Source organism: Sporobolomyces koalae (assembly GCF_050403365.1).
Source record: "Sporobolomyces koalae JCM15063 DNA, S_koalae_JCM15063T_v1_ctg42, whole genome shotgun sequence".
NCBI classification, from domain to species: domain Eukaryota; kingdom Fungi; phylum Basidiomycota; class Microbotryomycetes; order Sporidiobolales; family Sporidiobolaceae; genus Sporobolomyces; species Sporobolomyces koalae.
Window position 1 is genome coordinate 59,952 of NW_027481729.1, and position 17,359 is coordinate 77,310.

The 17,359-nt window shown below is 53.2% G+C and overlaps 6 protein-coding genes across 6 annotated transcripts; 5 read left to right on the plus strand and 1 right to left on the minus strand.

Moving 5' to 3' along the window:
* Nucleotides 1-790: 790 nt before the first annotated feature.
* JCM15063_002650 (uncharacterized protein) lies at nucleotides 791-1,303 on the plus strand (the record flags this gene model as incomplete). Its single annotated transcript, XM_076680649.1, has 4 exons — nucleotides 791-829; nucleotides 910-1,003; nucleotides 1,071-1,206; nucleotides 1,279-1,303. 4 exons carry the CDS (start codon nucleotides 791-793, stop codon nucleotides 1,301-1,303), a joined length of 294 nt encoding a protein of 97 aa, XP_076532225.1.
* Nucleotides 1,304-1,703: 400 nt separating this feature from the next.
* JCM15063_002651 (uncharacterized protein) lies at nucleotides 1,704-3,645 on the plus strand (the record flags this gene model as incomplete). Its single annotated transcript, XM_076680650.1, has 9 exons — nucleotides 1,704-1,780; nucleotides 1,840-1,934; nucleotides 1,998-2,078; nucleotides 2,146-2,250; nucleotides 2,304-2,359; nucleotides 2,421-3,121; nucleotides 3,183-3,233; nucleotides 3,296-3,357; nucleotides 3,425-3,645. The coding sequence occupies 9 exons, from the start codon at nucleotides 1,704-1,706 to the stop codon at nucleotides 3,643-3,645; spliced, it is 1,449 nt and encodes a 482-aa protein (XP_076532226.1).
* A 137-nt stretch (nucleotides 3,646-3,782) lies between these two features.
* On the minus strand, nucleotides 3,783-8,033 carry RAT1 (ssRNA exonuclease RAT1; the record flags this gene model as incomplete). Its single annotated transcript, XM_076680651.1, has 12 exons — nucleotides 3,783-4,033; nucleotides 4,108-4,660; nucleotides 4,740-5,043; nucleotides 5,127-5,330; nucleotides 5,395-5,475; nucleotides 5,543-6,314; nucleotides 6,388-6,777; nucleotides 6,853-7,123; nucleotides 7,192-7,560; nucleotides 7,657-7,758; nucleotides 7,825-7,927; nucleotides 8,011-8,033. 12 exons carry the CDS (start codon nucleotides 8,031-8,033, stop codon nucleotides 3,783-3,785), a joined length of 3,423 nt encoding a protein of 1,140 aa, XP_076532227.1.
* A 2,308-nt stretch (nucleotides 8,034-10,341) lies between these two features.
* Nucleotides 10,342-11,038, plus strand: JCM15063_002653 (uncharacterized protein; the record flags this gene model as incomplete). The annotated part of the gene is made up of 3 exons (XM_076680652.1): nucleotides 10,342-10,512; nucleotides 10,579-10,719; nucleotides 10,784-11,038. The coding sequence occupies 3 exons, from the start codon at nucleotides 10,342-10,344 to the stop codon at nucleotides 11,036-11,038; spliced, it is 567 nt and encodes a 188-aa protein (XP_076532228.1).
* Nucleotides 11,039-11,483: 445 nt separating this feature from the next.
* On the plus strand, nucleotides 11,484-12,634 carry ESF2 (RNA-binding ATPase activator ESF2; the record flags this gene model as incomplete). The annotated part of the gene is made up of 3 exons (XM_076680653.1): nucleotides 11,484-11,883; nucleotides 11,955-12,176; nucleotides 12,255-12,634. 3 exons carry the CDS (start codon nucleotides 11,484-11,486, stop codon nucleotides 12,632-12,634), a joined length of 1,002 nt encoding a protein of 333 aa, XP_076532229.1.
* Nucleotides 12,635-12,822: 188 nt separating this feature from the next.
* Nucleotides 12,823-15,430, plus strand: JCM15063_002655 (FGGY-family carbohydrate kinase; the record flags this gene model as incomplete). The annotated part of the gene is made up of 11 exons (XM_076680654.1): nucleotides 12,823-12,860; nucleotides 12,944-13,071; nucleotides 13,153-13,417; nucleotides 13,478-13,532; nucleotides 13,610-13,819; nucleotides 13,890-14,044; nucleotides 14,116-14,300; nucleotides 14,379-14,597; nucleotides 14,666-14,855; nucleotides 14,940-15,162; nucleotides 15,278-15,430. 11 exons carry the CDS (start codon nucleotides 12,823-12,825, stop codon nucleotides 15,428-15,430), a joined length of 1,821 nt encoding a protein of 606 aa, XP_076532230.1.
* Between the last annotated feature and the right edge of the window lie 1,929 nt (nucleotides 15,431-17,359).

Below are 17,359 nucleotides of genomic sequence, written 5' to 3' on the forward strand. Positions count from 1 at the left end.
TGTTGTGCTCGTGAGACCGATCACGCGATCACGGGTGAGCTGTCCCTGTACATATGCGTATCACCAATTCATTGCTGTCCATGAGGTCACAGCCAGGCAGGATAGAGCCCTTTGACGCAAGCACCCGCTCGAGGCTTCATGTTGGGACGCGAAATGCTTGTTTCGACCTTTTTTCGAAAAACAGTTGGACCGACAACATGATAAGTGCTTGTTCGTATTAGGTCTCCATAGCCTCGATCCAACGACACGATAGGCGCGCGTCAGCTATATAGCACAGCGCACACAAGCCGCCCCGATGCGATCTGCCGTCTATCAGACGATAACATGGGGCAGGGGCCCGAGCGGTTCGGACAGTTTCGGGCCCGACCATCTTTCGTCCACGATGGCACGGGCCACTATGCGCATTCTCTGCACAGCAACGCCTTCGGCAATTTGTATGGATGGGTTATCAGCTGCTACGCTGTCGCGGCAGACTCGAGGCAATCACTCGCGAAGCTGAGAGAGGATTGCTCAAAGAGGCAACTCCGCAATATTTGAGCTCAGCCTCCGATTTCGATCGCGGACTCTTCGATTCTCGCCTGCCGTCGCTTACGTCGAACCTTCTCTTTCGCACGATCGCCAGGAGGGCACAAGGGGCAGGCTTTGTTTTGACGTGTGTCTAGTTTAGATCGCTGTCGACGTAATGCGCTCGCGCGAAACTGCTTCCCCACTCTGAAGGCCGCAATTCCTCTCTTCTCTTCTCACCACTGCACCTCTCAATACATTCCCACCAAACACACTAACTTCAATCATGTCCAACTCTGACAAATTCGACCAAGACGACGCCATTGTGCGTTGCCTCTTGTCGCCTGCGTTCTCTATCGCGTCATCGTCCACGATCTAATCGTTGCATGTTGCGCTCGTGTGCAGGTCAACGACAACAACGTCGACGAAGTTGCCAACCAGGGTGTTCTCGGTGGATCGGACGAGCCTATCGAGGGAGAGGACTCCAAGATCTCGCAAGGTGAGCTTCTCTCGACGGATAGTCATGCTCGACGCTGAAGAGGCTAACCAAATCTTTCGAAAACCAGACGAGTTCAAGAACGACGAGTTCGATGGCGTGAGCAAAGACAACATCGTCGAGGGCGAGCGATCGACCCGCGCTCAAAACTTCGGCAAGGCCGATGAGGAGGCTGACAAGCTCGTTGAGCAAGCTGTCGACGCCAAGTGAGCCCTAATCCTAAGTGTACTTACTATCCATGCCGCAAGCCTGACCGCAAGTATCTTCTCCGACTGTAGCAACGGCCAATCCCAGATCGCTTAAGCGAATTGAGCTTTCGGTCGTGATGTATATCTCTTGTTCTTACTTTTACCCTTATTGTACGCGGTAATACAAACCATAAGTATCAATTCATCCTTACAAGATGTCGGCTGCCATAGTGCATAGAGAGTGGCAGAATCCGTCCAAGCCGGGTTTCAAGTGCACGTGACGTATTCGACGGGTGAGCGACTTGCTCAGGTCGTGGGATGATGAATCCCGTCTCCCATATGTCAAATGCACACGAAGCAAATACGATAGACTTCCCCTTTTTGCGACTATCGTGACATAAACGCGAACGAGTTGTCGGAGGCACCTCCACTTTCAGCATGAGCGCGCGACGCTGATGATCAATCAATCCTGAAACCGGCTTGATCTTTCTCATCCGCAATCGCTCGCGTTCAAGATGTCTAGGCGGCGAGAGGTCGTGCTGATAGCAGCGACCGTGGTTTCGCTCAGCTGCGGTCTCAACTATCTCTTCTCGTACATGCATAGCTCGCTCGGCTTTGTCGGCTTCAGCTGATCGATAGCCTCCGGTACAGCGCCTATGCTCCCCAGTTGGCGGCTCGATTGAGACTCACGAGCACTCAGACCAACATCGTAGGAGCTGCAGGCAATCTTGGCGTGTATCTGAGTTGTCAGTGTCTTCATTGCAACGGGAAACCGCATTCTCAGAGCTGATCATCGTTGTGTCATCTAGCTCCATTCATCGGCAGGATTGTCGATCGCAGAGGTCCTAGATCGATGCTCATACTGGCGGCATCCGCTCTCACCGCTGGATGTGCGTTTCTAACCTCTATTTGGCCCTGATCAGTCGCGGGCCATCCTGATCTTTTTCATCTCGTCAGATCTCGTCATACGAGCATTCTATATTGGAGGACACTCTAGATCGTCGATCTTTTCAACGTTCGGCGTTCCGGGACTTGTTTTGGCAGAGCTCCTGACCGGTATCGGTAAGTGCATTGGTCTTTCGTGTCGTCTCGGAGGCTGACACGCACGTTTCCAGGATCGACCGCCGGCTTATCCGCAGCCGGGAATACAGTTGCAAAGGCGTATAAGAAGGTGAGGGCTCAGACGCGTGTCTTTGCTACCAAATGCTGATTCCCCTTGACGCTGTACCTAGCGACGGGCTGCAGCTTTGTCGATCGTTTTGAGCGGTTTCGGCCTTTCAGCCTTTTTCTACTCTACCCTATCTTCGATCGTTCTGCACGCTGGAGCCGATGCTCACGATTCGACTTCCGACTTTCTCCTCATGATCGCCATTGGATGCTTGCTGAGCATGGTGGTCGGCATCTTCCTCGTCCGCCCAGCTCATTCGGCCAGCGCTGAACCCGAGCCGCAGTCCTCGACCAGCCCGTCTGAACGCACCCCTCTCGTGAACCCGGGATCTGGTCCATCTTCCCCCGAAGAGCTCAACGTAAGCGGCTGGGCGCTGTTCCGCGAGCTTGATTTCTACCTGATCTTCCTGTTCAACGGGTTATGTTCGGGAGTCGGACTTTGTTATATCAACAATCTTGGTACCGTCCTCCGGTCCATCGCCGCGTCTCCCTCGTCATCGGTTTACTTGCACCTATCACCGCTCGACTTGTCGAGATCCCAATCTCACCTTGTATCGCTCCTGTCGATCTTCAACTTTCTGGGACGACTATGTTCCGGGTTCGGATCCGACTATCTCGTACATCACGAAAAGGAAGGAAGGAGAGTCGCAAGAGTATGGTGGATGGTGTTCACGGCGGCTGTCTTGACTACCAGCCAGGTTTTCGCATTGGGCGCGACAGAGGTCTATGGATGGCGAGGACTCGTCTTACCGACTGTATTGACAGGGTAAGACAAAGTACAACACTTCAGTCACTGTTGCTGAACTGACCAGACAGCTGATCGCTAGATTCGCGCATGGTTCATTATTCGGCGTATCGGGCATCATTGGACTCGAAAGGTGAATCCAGCTCCCGTCTCATGCCTGTCACTTGAGCTTGACAGGTCCTGCTTCTTGACCAGATTCGGCATGAAAAACTTCAGTGGTACAAACGGGATCCTCGCACTCGCTCCAGCATTATTTGGTGCGAAATGTTGCTCGATCCATGCAAATTACTTTCTCCTGACCCTGAATTGTTTGGCTTCATGTAGGTCAAGTGACGAACCTCATCTTTGGTCGAATCTACGATTCACGTTCGCGCAAGATATCGATGCCCAAATTGGAAACGCAGCGACCAGGCCCTATGTGTCTCGCCGGCCGGGATTGTTATGCTCCAGCATTCAGAATGACCCTTGGCATGGCCGCGACAGCCGTTCTCGTAGGAATCATCTTGGCCACGCTTCGACGCAAGATGAAGCGACGCGTGGCCTGAGAGGTGTACGACTCTTTTGTATTCGACTCATGATGCAAAGCGATTACATTTTTATACAGTGCTAGAATTGGACACGGTACTGTGAATAGCGATGTCAAACAATAAAGTCCAGAAGATCCGTAAGAGATTCTGGAGGACTAGTAACGTCGGTGTTGCCCTCCAGCTGCTCCACCGCCATATCCGCCATACCCCCCATAGCTTGGCGGTTGTTGAGCAGGGTATCGAGCTCCACCTGGTTGTTGTTGAGGTGGGACTGGTGGGCGGTATCCTCCTGGAGGCGGAGGGGGCATGTAGTTCGAGGGCAGAGTAGGAGGCCTGTACCCCGCTGCTGGAGGCGGAGGTGCGTAGCCTCCGTAAGCTGGTCTACCCTGAGGTGGCGGAGCAGAATCTGAACAGATTGCACGCGATGAGTCTCTTGCTCTCTTGACGAGATGGAGGGATTCTAGAAGGCTTCGAACTTACAGCCTCCGTAACCAGAGTAAGCTCCTCCTCCCTGACTTCTACTACTCGGATCGTAAGAGTATCCATTGTAAGGATCTCGCGATCCCTGCGGTTGCTGCTGCTGTTGATGTTGAGCACCGTATCCGTACCCTCCTCCATTTCCTCCCTGATACCCGCCGCCGCCGTATCCACCCTGGCCGTGTTGCTGAGGGTACTGCTGTTGTTGCTGCGGCGGAGGACCCCGATGGTTGTTCTTGGCGAATCCAGGTCCGCCCTGATCACGTTGACGCATGTGATGGAACCCGTTACTTTCGGGTCTCTCGCCTCCTCCCCTCCTGACCTGATCCTTGTCGTACGGAGTCAGAACCGCTCGAGCATGTTGAACTCCTGGGAGGAGGATCGATCGGTGAGGGGTCGTCTGGTCTGGGAACCTGAACGTGGCCGAGATCGCTTCGTCGTTGAGGATGTCGGGCAGTCCTTCAACCGGAGAATCGAATGTCGTGCCGGGAATCGATTCGTCAGGGAGGACAGATCCAGAGATTCCTTTGCTGCGTTTGGTGTCAACCTCGACCGGCTGTACCATTCGGCCAATACCATCGCAAGTCAGCTCGTAGAAAAGGCTACAAGCAAAGTGAGATAACTGTTTGACTTACCTCTTTCGCTTTGCGCTTGCCGTATAGACCCTCGAGATAATCAAAAAGGGGATGTTTGCTGCCAACAATGAGCGTGTCGTTGCCCATCGTGTTTCGGTGATTCTCAAAGTCCGTCAACTGCGGGTACTTGGTGTCCATCGCGGCGAGGAGTCGATCCTGGTCGATGAACGGTAGCAGCGCGACTCCTTGCCACAACATTTTCTTCCCGTTCATGTCGATGTGGAACTCTTTCGGGTAGAAATCAATGATGGGCGAGTCGGGCTCGGTCATGAGCAACTGGAACGGTTCCGGCAGATGAATTTTGCTGAGTGCGAGACATTCGACAAACAATTGCGTCAGCTCTATGCTTTTCTTGCGTAGAATCAGCGGACAAGAGGAGTGACTCACGAGGCTGCAGGGAATACACCCATGAGCTGCTCGTACGGCTTGAAAGGTTTGCCCTTCTCGAACTGGATGTCGAGCTTCTCCATTTCGAGGAAATCGCTCGCAAACGGCGAGAAGTGGTACGGGTAGTACCATTGCCAGGACGGCGTGCCCTGGTAGTAGTACTCGAGGACCCAGCACAATCCTTCGACGTAAGACTTGACGATCCTGGTGACAAGGGGCAAGTCGAGTCAGATACGATATGACGGCGAGGAAAGAGGCGCGAACTGACGATTTGCGGAATTCAATGTCGCTCAACTCGACGCCAAACTTCTGTCGGTAATACCTCTCCTTGTATCCTGGTTCCCACAACCTAGCAACAGAAAATATGGTCAGTCTCTGATCGGCATGGGAGTAGGCCAACTCCAAGGCAGACTGACTTGACGACGTCTTCTTGCTCGACGACGTTGTTGCCCATTGGTTTGAGCTCGGGAGGCACTTGCGCACCGAGTCCTGCGACCTTGGCCGGAGTCGGAGGAAGCAGAGAATCGGCAAGGAACGCGTTCACTTTGTCGTCCGATTCTTGTTCTCCAGGTTCTTCATCGACGGGAGTCTCGGTCGAGGACGACGTCGTAGCTGTGACAGGATCGGCAGAAGCTTTGCGTTTCGTGCCTCGCGGGCTTTCCTCCTCGGGAGCAGGCTTGACCTCGTCGTCAGATGTCGAGAGCATCGCAGCTTTGAGAGCTGCCGCGGCGGACGCGTTACTCTTGTGCGCCTGTTCGAGACCTTTCTCTTCCGCCTCCTTCTCGACTTGCATCTCCTTCTGATCGTCCTGAGTAGTACCGGTCGGTAAGGACAACGAGTGGTTCGTGTCTTTCGCCATCATGCCGGCCATCCTGATCGCTTTGCGATTCGCTACAATCGAAGCGTTGTCGTTCACGAGACGCGATACGTCCGATTTCTTCTCTTGCGGTTGCTGATCGACCGACCACGATGGCTTGTGCGGTAACCCACCAGGTCCAGTGGTTGTCGTGGAAGAAGTTTGAGCAAGAGGTTGCACTTGAACATAATCGATTCCACCAGAATGAGTGTTGCCAGCTCCGAGTTGGGAATGGTTCTGAGCCGACGACTTGATCGAGTTGGCTTGAGCGCTGTCTCGAGCGTCTCGATCAATCTTGCGACGTTTCTCTGCTCGGTCCTGTCTCTCCTCAGCTGCATTTCTTCCGCCAAGTCAGCAATTTGGTCGATTGCGGAAGATGAGAAAGAGATGATCTTCGTTCTGTACCTTCGCGACGTTTTCTGAAAATTTCGTCTTCTCTCATCGCGAGTTGTTCGAGGATGACCTGCGCACGTTCGAGTTTGACTTTGCCGTGTTCGGTCAAGTACCCTCCCATGCGATCGAGACTACTCTTCCAGATCCCCATCAACGTGTCGATCGCGCCTTCACGAATTTCGAGACTGGGCAAGTGGGGCAAGAAATCGTTGCCGACAAAGAAGATCAGGAACACCCAATCGTCGATCGCGCGTTCCAACGAGAACGGGAACCCGTGCGTAGGAGCTGACAACTCGATCGCGAGGTACTCTCGCAGGATCGACACGTCGAGGAAGATGAACGGTTTCAGCGCGGCGGGTGCACCTTTCGGAGTCAAGTCGGCTTCAGGTTTCTTAACCTCTCCTGATCGAAGGCAATACTTTGCATGTGAGTTGACGTGTAACTTAGTGGAAGTAAAAGGAAAGAGCGAGTTGTCACCTGTACAATCCTTCGAATGATGACCCGGTTGTCCACATCGGTGACATCCTCGACCCTTCTTTTTCTCGTCGGCAAAGACGTCTTCTCGCAAGACCTTGAAGTGAGGTTCGTGCGTCGCGAGCGAGAGCATGATCAGATCGGCGTCGAGTCCGTAGATGACGTGTTTCGTGTTGGGGTTGTGCGAAGGGTGTGCACGTTGACGACGGATGAAATCCATGATCTTGTGTTCTCCTTCTCCCGGAACCGATGCATCCGAGATGATGATTTCGAGCTGACCAGAGCGAATTTGAAGTGTGATGAGCGAGAGTTCACAGAAGGATTGGATGAAAATTGACGTACCCCTGCCCATCCCGGGTCCTCGTTCAGCTTTTTGCGTACCCAGTACCTCAAACTCTTGGCGAGTTTGTCCATGAATGGAGTTCCGGGAGTGATCGCGTTCGAATCCCATGCCTTTTCGCCCTTGAACTCTTCCGACAAGTCTTTGCCCAACGCTTCCCATTCCTTGATCGCGTTCTGTCGGTCCTGCTCCTTCTGTTCTGCTTCTTGAGCAGCTCGGAATCGACGTGAACGTTGTTGGTTCATCTTGGCTCGGGGTGCGACTCCGTCGATGGCCATGACGAGGAGTTTGCGCGGCCTGACCATGTTGACGACTCGATCCGTGTAGGCAAAGATCTCTTTCATCATCTCGTCCTCGTTCTTCGGAGCCGGCTGCGATACAAACAAAGGAGCTCGAATCAGTACTCTGCTCGACGAGACAAGAAGAATAGGAGGGGGAAGGGAAGAGATCGATTGGTTGAAACTCACTTTGCCTTCTGGATGTGTACATGGATGTACGATTCCGTTCATATCGAGGTACAGATTGTCGAATTCTTCCCCATTTGGATTTGGTCCACTCATGTCGACAGGCTGATCCGAGATGGCAGAGAAGTTCAGGAACTGCGAGACGCGAGGACAAGAGGGAATAGGACTCGCCATTTCGTCATACTCGCCATCGACACCTGATGCTGATGGGACTCTGACGGGGAACTCTTCAACGACGGGCATGACAATCTTGCCGTACTTGCGCGAGAGCCATCTGACAAGATGCGTCAAGAGTCAGCAAAGTTGCTCGCTCGAGGAAGACAGCGAGAGAGCGAGAGCTGTCAATCGCTAGCGGACCTGAACAATGCTGGGACACCCATGGTCGAGGTCTAGGGCTGTTGAATGGAGTTGAAGTGGAGCAAAAGTCGGACGGGCGATGTCAGGGTTTGTTCCTTTTGCGATTCGGACGCGCGTGCGTGCGTGCTACAAAGATACTGTTACAGACAATGATCAAACCGGATGGTGGCGAGACCGGGGAGCGGGGCGGAGGACGCGGATCGACAAACATGTCAGCGCGGCACGGTGTATGCGATCTCGCAGCGGCAACGATGACTGACCTAAGGATCGCCAGCAGCGGGTGGTAGAGATTCGCAATAGGCTGATCCCGTGGGTACGGGAAGAGACCTGACAAGCGGGTCGAAGCCGAACCCGCGGGTTCAATATTCGAAAGTTTCATGTCGGAGGTTTCTTGAAAATTTTGTAATCATTATCAGACTCATTGTGAACTGCAAAGTAGCTTCAAAAGCGTTCCATCTTCGAAATACGTACTGCTACCGATAATCCGAAACTTGACTGATGACGGCGCTGTTCAAGTACGGACCCCAAACCTTGACCTTTTGACGTAGACTACTCTTTCCTTCCACGTCACGACTTGAGCGCCCGGATGCCTACCCAGCGCTTACCGAGAGCTCAGCTACAAGAATGCTGCGTTCCCGGCTGCTCTTTCAGGTGCCACAGGTATCAAGACCTAAAACGGCACCGAACGTTGAAGCATGGCACTCGTGAGTGCAACCTTTCCGTGAAGCGCAACGTTGCGATCTTGAGAGGTGACGATACGTCTTCAGGACTGCGTGATCGTCTCGGGATCTCTCAGGAGGCGAGGCGAGAGGCTTCGCCTGGACCGGAATTCGGACTCAGTGGGGATGACGTCGAGACGACCCCAGGTGCGCTCTGCTCGTCTCGAATCTTCCTCGCAAGATAACCGACCCTATTTCTACAGCTGAGCAATCGGGCGAGGGCTCCCAATCCTATCTGGGTGACGTGCTACATGAGGGCCAGTGCGTTCCGACTCTGTTCGCGGCTCCTTCGTTCGACCGCAATCTGCTCACGTTGTGTTCGGACCACGTAGCAGAAGACACAAGCCCGCGCGCGACGAACACGAAGATGTTGGAGGAGAAGGCAAGATGTCTCCGCAACCAGAATTGGCTCGAGTCGAAGAGGTAGATAATCCGCTCGTCGTCTGCACTGTCTCGGCGTTAATTCACGTTGGCCCACAGGAACGCGACAGAGAACGTGTTTCACGTCGAGACTTGAGCGCTCGGATGCCCAGAAATCGCTTGTCAAGCGATCGGCCCCTGAAATGCTGCGTTCCCGGCTGCTCTTTCAGGGCCAACAGGGACCAAGACATCAAAACGCACCGAAGGCTCAAGCATCGCACTGGTCAGTGCAACCTGTCCGTGGAGCGCGAAACCGAGATCTTGAGAGGTGATAATATCCCTTCAGGACCGCACGATCGTCTCGAGACGCTTCATGATCATCAGAAGGCATCGCGGGGACCGGTATTCGGACTTGGTGGGGATGACGTCGAGGTGACCCCAGGCCTAGGTGCGCTTTGCTCGTCTCGAATTTCCCTTAGTAGAATGACCGACCCTAATTTCTATAGCTGAGCCATTGGGCGAGGGCATCCGAACCTATCCGGTTGACGTGCAACATGAGGGCAAGTCTTCCAGCAACCGGACTCCTTTCGCCAACCTTTCGAAGACGATACCGAACGCGGCATCTCCTCAAAAGCATGGGAAGAATAGGGCAGCTCCCGTGCATGACGAACATGAAAATGTCGGAGGAGAAGGAGAAATGTCTCCGCAACCAGAAGATCCGCTCGTCTTGGTGGCTCGAGTCCAAGAGGTACATCACCCGCTCGTCGTCTGAACTGTCTCGGCGTTGACCTAGTCGGCTCACAGGACCGCGACAGAATACGTTCTGACCGAGAACGCTTGCAAGCAGAAAATCGGCGACTGCAGCGTATCGTGAGGGAAGCGGCGAAACGCCCTCGTCCCGAAAGCGAGGAGTCTAGACGGCCTGGGCTCACTCAGAGAAGGAAACGATGCCAAACTCGGGACGAGGCCGACGCGTCGTTCCAACATGCATGCCAACACTTTACCTATTTCCACGCTGCGCGCTTGCTTCCCGGCGGCAAGGAAGAACTTCTCGAAAAGCTCGGAAGTTCTACCAAACGACGAAAGGAAATCACCGAGGGCGCGATGTGGGTGTTCGGCGGAAACTTGGGGCAGGTAGATTTCTGGAAGGTACGTTGAATCTGCTCACTTTTGCCTACTCTTCTGTACTAAGCATATGCGATTGAGCATATAGCTCAATTCTCACATGCGTACAACTCGCGTGGAGGCTCGCATGCGTGTGGAAGAGATCGTTGCCGAGATCTTCGACGTCTCCTCTTCCGAGCTCAAAGATCCTCATTCTCAGATTCGAGCGGACGTTCTCAAATACGGCGGTGTCGGCTGGACGTTCCTGGACTTTCCAAAGTGTCGAGTTGGACTCTTCCAATCGCGACAACTTATTTCGGTACGTCGACTCGCTGATCGCGGCATGTTGCGGTTCACTCAAAATAAACGCGTCTCCTGCATAAAGGTCATGAGCGCTTTACTTTACGGTGGCGGTAGTCTTGCGGGCAAGAATGCGCGACAGCGAGCGTTGCGAGGTGGCGCGAAGGGGAATCATTGGCAACCGACAACAATCACTCGAGGTTTCCTCGCCTTCAGCTGCATGATTGTCAGTTGTAGGCGCGGTATGCACGATCTTGATCGTCAACTAATCGGCTCTCGTCTCGCTCCAGGTCCACGATGTTATTACAGGCAGCGATTTGCGGAAACGAGACCCCACGCCTCACTTCGGCACGTACGACGACGTGCTTGCCATCCTCGATTCACGACGCGACGACGAACCAAAAATCCTGGACTATCTCACCCGCGCCCTAATTCCTCCGCAAGAAGATCACGAAGCGAACGATGCTCCGGAGCCATATGCGGGTAAACTGATCGATAATCCAACGTTTGCAGCGTTCGTTCCCCCCGAAGAGGACCAAGAATGAGACGAAGACGGGGATGTATAGCGGGCCACCGTGAACGACAAGTCAGTTTCTGCGCGTCGTCGCCTGGATCCTGGCTTTTTACGGCACCTGTCCCGTTCTTTCGAGTACAATCCATCTTGGCGCAATGTGATTTTCTACAACATCTCATCGTCGCACAGTTTATATCTATAAGAGCGCGCTTGGAGAGGATTCTGCACCGACGGGCCCCTCCTCTCCTTCCGGATCGCGGTGTTAAGGTCGTTGATTTGCCGGAATGTAAGAAGATAGCGAAAGATTGTAAGAAATCCTGTAGCCTGAATGGATCTTTTCTGAAAATCCCCGAAATCGAGCAGTTATCGACCTCATTCAACCCCCCCTGAGGCATCCAAAGAATCTCTGAACATTAATATCTTCGCCTTGATCACTCTCCCGATCCGACAGCTCGTCGCTCCTCCTGATTGACCTCATGTCGGCAGCTGCATCCACTTCGAAAGCCACCACCCCGAAAGGTACCAAGCGCAAAGCGGCTGAATCCATTCAGGACGATCGCTTCGCTTCGTTCCTCTCGAACACCGACGACGCCGAACAGGACGAGGCGACTGGCAGTCCTGTCGACACGAACGAGCAGGACGGCGAAGCTCGAGATGATCTTGCATCGTTCCCACGACAACCTCTGCCTTCGCACCTGCTGCCGAAACATCTCGCCGGGTCTTCTTCCACCACGGGGAACAAGAAGCCCAAGCAGGCAGGATTGATCTACCTGTCGCGCATCCCTCCCGGTATGGGTCCGGGAAAGGTCAAGCACCTGTTGTCACAGTTTGGCGAAGTCGGTCGCATCTACCTCGCCCGGGCAGACGCCAACAAAGGTTCGTCTACCCTCTATCTCGCTCGGATTATCGTGTCACTTGTAATCCTGACCCAGAAACTATCAAATCAGAGGTCAGTCTCAAGAAAAAATACAAACAAAAGGAACGACACCAGAGTCACAACTTCAAGGAAGGTTGGATCGAGTTTCTCGACAAACGCGTCGCGAGGTCGGTCGCCGACATGCTCAACGCGCAAAACATTGGAGGCAAGAAATCAGACAAGTGGCACGACGACGTGTGGACGATGAAGTACCTACCTAGGTTCCGTTGGGATCAATTGTCGGAACAAGTTGGTCAGTCTCGCCAGTTCTCCTCAAAATTGAGACCTCTTCAGACTATTGACAGTCGCGCTTCTTTCGCGATATTAACAGCTCTCGAACGAGCGACTCAGACGAGTCTGTTGCGGTTCCACTTGCAACACTCGAAACAAGAACAAGAGTCGTACCTCAACCAAGTCGAGAAAGCTCGCATCTCGAACAAGATTCAGGAAAAATCCGATTCTCGGCAACAGAACAACAACAACCCCAAGAAGGCGGCTCAGTCAAAGGAAGGTTCTGGAGATGCAGGAGCAGGAACAGGAGCAGAGAAGGAGAGCAAGAACGCGAGAAAGAAGCGAGAGTTCCGACAGAGACAGCTGGTCCATCCGGGGGGAGCAGGAGGTGCAGGCGGATCGGACGCAGCAGAGGAAGGCAGAGGCGAAAGGCCTGGCAGCAAGCAGCAGCTCGACAGCGTCCTCACGCGCTTGTTCTAGACAATTTTTATTTTGGACATTTGCATTGCTCCGTCCATCTGCTTGGCGTATTCTACAAGTACATGAGAGACGTCTCGAGAGAGTGAGAAAATGCGCGAAATATCAGGTTGATGACGTAGCCAGGCGCCGAGCGGATCTTTCCTCACCCTTCCTCTCTTCCCAACCTCTAACCAAACACCCAGCTCACCATGACTGACAGCAAGACGTATTTCATTGGAGTCGACGTGTAAGTCGGACCTCAAGTCATCTCGGACTCGTCCAGCGTGACGAATGCCCGATACGAGAACCCACTCATGCGTCTGTGAGCAGTGGGACTGGATCTGCACGGGCAGCACTCGTCTCGAACGACGGAGATATCGTCGCTGAATCTACCTACAACACGACGACTTGGAGGGACGATCGTGACAAGGACATTTTCGAACAATCTTCGGGTCAAAGTGAGCCATCCCTCTCGCTGCTCCTTTTCTTCCTTCCCCTCAAAGAGCTGACAAAGCTTGTTTCCGACATTGTGAAAAAAGTCTGGAGCTGTATCTCTCAGGCATGTCAGGACGTGCTGAGAACTTCTCAAATCCCTCCGACTCTCGTCAAAGGTGTCGGGTTCGACGCTACTTGCTCTCTCGTAGTCGCAAACCTCGAGTCGGGAGAACCGGTATCTGTCACTCCCGGAACGTACACCGAGCAAGGTTTTCCCGAAGGCACAAAGGACGTCGAGAAGCGCGACATCATCCTCTGGGCTGACCACAGAGCTCACCAAGAAGCGAAAAAAATCAACTCGACCAAGTCGTACGGCTCTCACCTCTTTCAGTCAAACGTGACCGGCACGAGCTGAAATTGAGCCTACAGGAAATGGCTCAACTACGTTGGCAAAACGATCTCGCTCGAGATGGAAGTTCCCAAGGTGAGAGCGCGCATGACCCACTGTCTCGCAACAAGCGTCAGGAACCTAAGCGGTTTTCGTATTCGCCTATGTACTAGATGCTCTGGCTCAAGAACAACATGCCGGCAAGCCTGTTCTCGTCGTGCATGTTCTTCGACTTGCCCGACTGGTTGTCGTACCGCGCAACCTCGAACCTCGCTCGATCCAACTGCTCGTTGGCGTGCAAGTGCTCGTACGTGCCTCCCGGCGTCGAAGGCTCGAAAGGTTGGAACGACGAGTTCTTCACCGAGATTGGCCTCGAGGAGTTCGTGAGTGTGCCGAAATCCAGCTTCACCTCTCCTCTCAATTTCACTGACGATACTTCTGACCCCACGACAGGTCAAGAACGACTTCAAGCAAGTCGGAGGAATCCCTGGCAAGAACGGCTTGATTTTGACTGCTGGTCAACCGGTTGGACAAGGCTTGTCGGAAAAGGCTGCGAAAGAACTCGGACTCGAGCCCGGAACGGCGGTTGGTTCGGCCGTCATTGATGCGCAAGTAGTTTCCTCGCTTCTCTCGCTCTGAGCATATTGCTTACGAACCGTTTTTTTGGCCCGTCGTATAGTTACGCCGGATGGGTTGGAACGGTCGCCGCGCCGATGGAAGGCCAGACCACAACCGAGTTGTCCGACTCGAGGCATCGATTAGCCGCGATCGCAGGCACGAGTACTTGCCACATTGTCCAGTCTGAAGACCCCGTGTTTGTTCCCGGAGTATGGGGTCCTTACAAACATGCCATCTTCCCTGGATGTCAGTCCGCAACTCGCCGTTTACATAAGTTCTTCGTCTCGTGCTTGACAGCTGACCGCATTTCTGCTTGATTGACAGACTGGATGAATGAAGGAGGCCAATCCTCGACTGGACAATTGTTGGACTTTATGATCGACACTCACCCTGCGAGTGCCAAGCTGAAAGAGCTCGCTCAGTCGCAAGGAACCAACATCTTCAGCATGCTGACCGACATCCTCGATCAAATGGTCAAAGACAAGGGAGTTCCCTTCATGAGTTACCTGACGAAGGACTTTTACCTCTACCCAGACCTTCACGGTGAGTGATCGCCCACCTCTCTCTCGCGCCCTCAAGAATCTTCACAGCTGATAGCGTTTGCGAAAAAGGCAACCGATCTCCTTTGGCCGATCCGAGCATGAGGGGAATGCTGATTGGGATGGCGCTAGACAAGACGGTAGGAGATCTCGCGTTGAGGTACTATGCGACTGCCGAAGCGATCGCGTTGCAAACTCGACAAATCATCGACGAGATGAACGACAAGGGTCACCAAGTCAAGTCCATCTTCATGTCTGGAGGGTCAGCAGTTTCTCTCAATGATCTCTCCTTCGTCCTCACCACGATTCCTGACCCTTTTGCTGGTCGACGTGCCTGTGCAAACAGTCTTGTCAAGAATCGATTCTTGATGAGCTTGATCGCCGACATTTGCAACATCCCGATCCAACTGCCTCACTCGCACTCGGCTTCGGTAGTGCTCGGATCCGCCATGCTCGGTGCCGCAGCCGCCGAGGAAGCTCAACGTCTCGGAGTCAAGGTTGAACTCGACAGTCAGGACAAAGCTGAGAAGAGCTCGTTCGGCATGAAGGAAAACTTGTGGGGCAACATGGTGCGTTTTGTTTTCCTTCGTTCCGTTACCAAACCAGCACTGGCGCAACCGGGGACTCGTATGCTTGGTATGACCTGGAATTTTTCGCTGACGAGTGGATTCATTTTCTCGACAGATCCGCATGTCGAAACCTGGCACGACGATCAAGCCTTCGGCTTCAGAGAAGGAACTCAAACTGTTGAAAGTCAAGTACGACATTTTCAAAGAGTGCATCGAATTGCAACGCAAGTGGAGGAAGAACGTCTCGGAAGCCTTGGGAGAGCTGTAAAACCCCTCATCCAAGAGGAAAACAGAACAAAAGACAACCAATCAATCTTTCGCAGGTAGAAAGAAAGTTCCCTCCAATCCGTAGTTTATTTAGATATTTCTCTTTCAGTAGTCACAACCAGTTCAGTGCATCGTAAATATCAAAGCGCGTTCGGGTTCTTGCCGGCTGTCCGAGGACAGTCGTGATCGTGAAGGCATGGTTTTGCCTCTTCGTAGGTCTCAAAAGCAAAGTATGTCTAAGTCAAGTTGACATAACACTGGCCCGCACCTCAAGCTTCCAGCGACATGTTGTTCAGGTTTCAGTCGCCCACTATCCCGAGCCTATGAATCGCCTTACTCCTATACGTCCGTACCCAGAGGAGCGATGAGCGACTGCAAGGAGGTCCAGTGAACATTTGCGTTACTTCCAATGGGCTGGTGGCGGAAGTGGCGAACGCCTGCTCAAAGTATTTGTGATTTCTTCGTAGGTGGGTGGTAGGCATGTATTCTTGGGGACATTAAGTTGAGATTCCGACGAAGAGAAGGGAGGCTAGCGAATGACAAGACAGGTAGAGAGGCAGGCACTTGATAAGTTGAAAAGGAGAGTTGGCAGAAAGTAGCAATAGAAGACAGAAAGCAAAGCCAGGACTCCAGAGTCCATGTATTGACGTGATGTAATCATAACGGGCGCCATGAGAAGTCGCACAAGGGGACGCTATGTAGCAGCTACTTTGGAACGTCTCTTCGAGATTGAGCTCGGAATGGACTCTAATCGTGGAACGCGGAGAACCCCCAGGAGTTTCAGCTCACAGTGCTCCTCTCTGACTCTGTCAGACATGGCGTAGACAATTCACGGTACACACCTCTGACATGATCCGCTTCGACAAAGAATTTTCTCGTCGTGAACTTTCCGACCTGGACCTTGGTCGTTCCGACCTTGACCTCGATCGTTCCGACCTGACCTTGATCGTTCCGACCTTGACCTTGATCGTTCCGACCTTGACCTTGAGTTCCGAGCTTTGTCTGAGTCCAGTCAGGAGCTGTGTGTGCAACTCACGATCAGAAACCGATCAGCATACTCCTCTCCAGATGTTGCCGTGCTTGAGAACCTGCCCATTGCTTGACGAGGCGAAATGCAAACTTGTTGCGAGGTTCAAGCGTCTCAATTCTATCTTGATCCGGGGCGCCAAGTTCCAGCTTGGCTTGCCACTCCGCTTGTTCTCGGGCAAGATCCTTCGTGATGAAGGATACGGATGTTCCGTTATATCGATGCGCGCGGGAGACTGGTATGTTACGACTGCCTCGGGCTGCAGCAAGTTGGACTGGATCAAGCAAGTAATCGCCTCCATCGGGACTATCGTATAGTCCAGCGTCCAAGACTTCGACGAATAGTCTCAGAAGTCGTACTTGTTCGTTACGACGATTGCGGTGCTCCTCTCGCTACGAATTCTCAATGCCGTCGGAAAGTACCAGGTTTTGCTCGTAATGGATTCCTTGAAGGAATCGCATGAGCAGCAAATCGAGACGGGCGACCCTCCCACGGGTGATTTCGCTGTTTTCGTCTGGGAAATGACCGTCGAAGGCTTCGAACAAATTCCTTGGGTCGAGCGGACGCTTTGCGTCCACATGTAAACGATGAGCAATGACGGGCATCCTGGGGCAGAGATTGGAGTCGTTGCGTCAGTCGCGTTCAGAGGCCTGTGACGATCGAGAGATGCTCGAAAACTCCGTACCTGTATGGCTGGGACGCTTGAGGGACATAAAAAATGTCGGGATCACGAGGAAAAGGAGGTCTCCAGTCACGAACGTATGACCTTGCAAGGGGTTGATCGCACAGGAAAGCTGCGGCCCGCCGTAACGTCGCAGGCGTCGCTTGCGTCTCTACGTCTTGATAAAGGAGGACATCGAGCGTCTTAACGGCGAGAATGAGCACATGCCTACGGTCAATCAT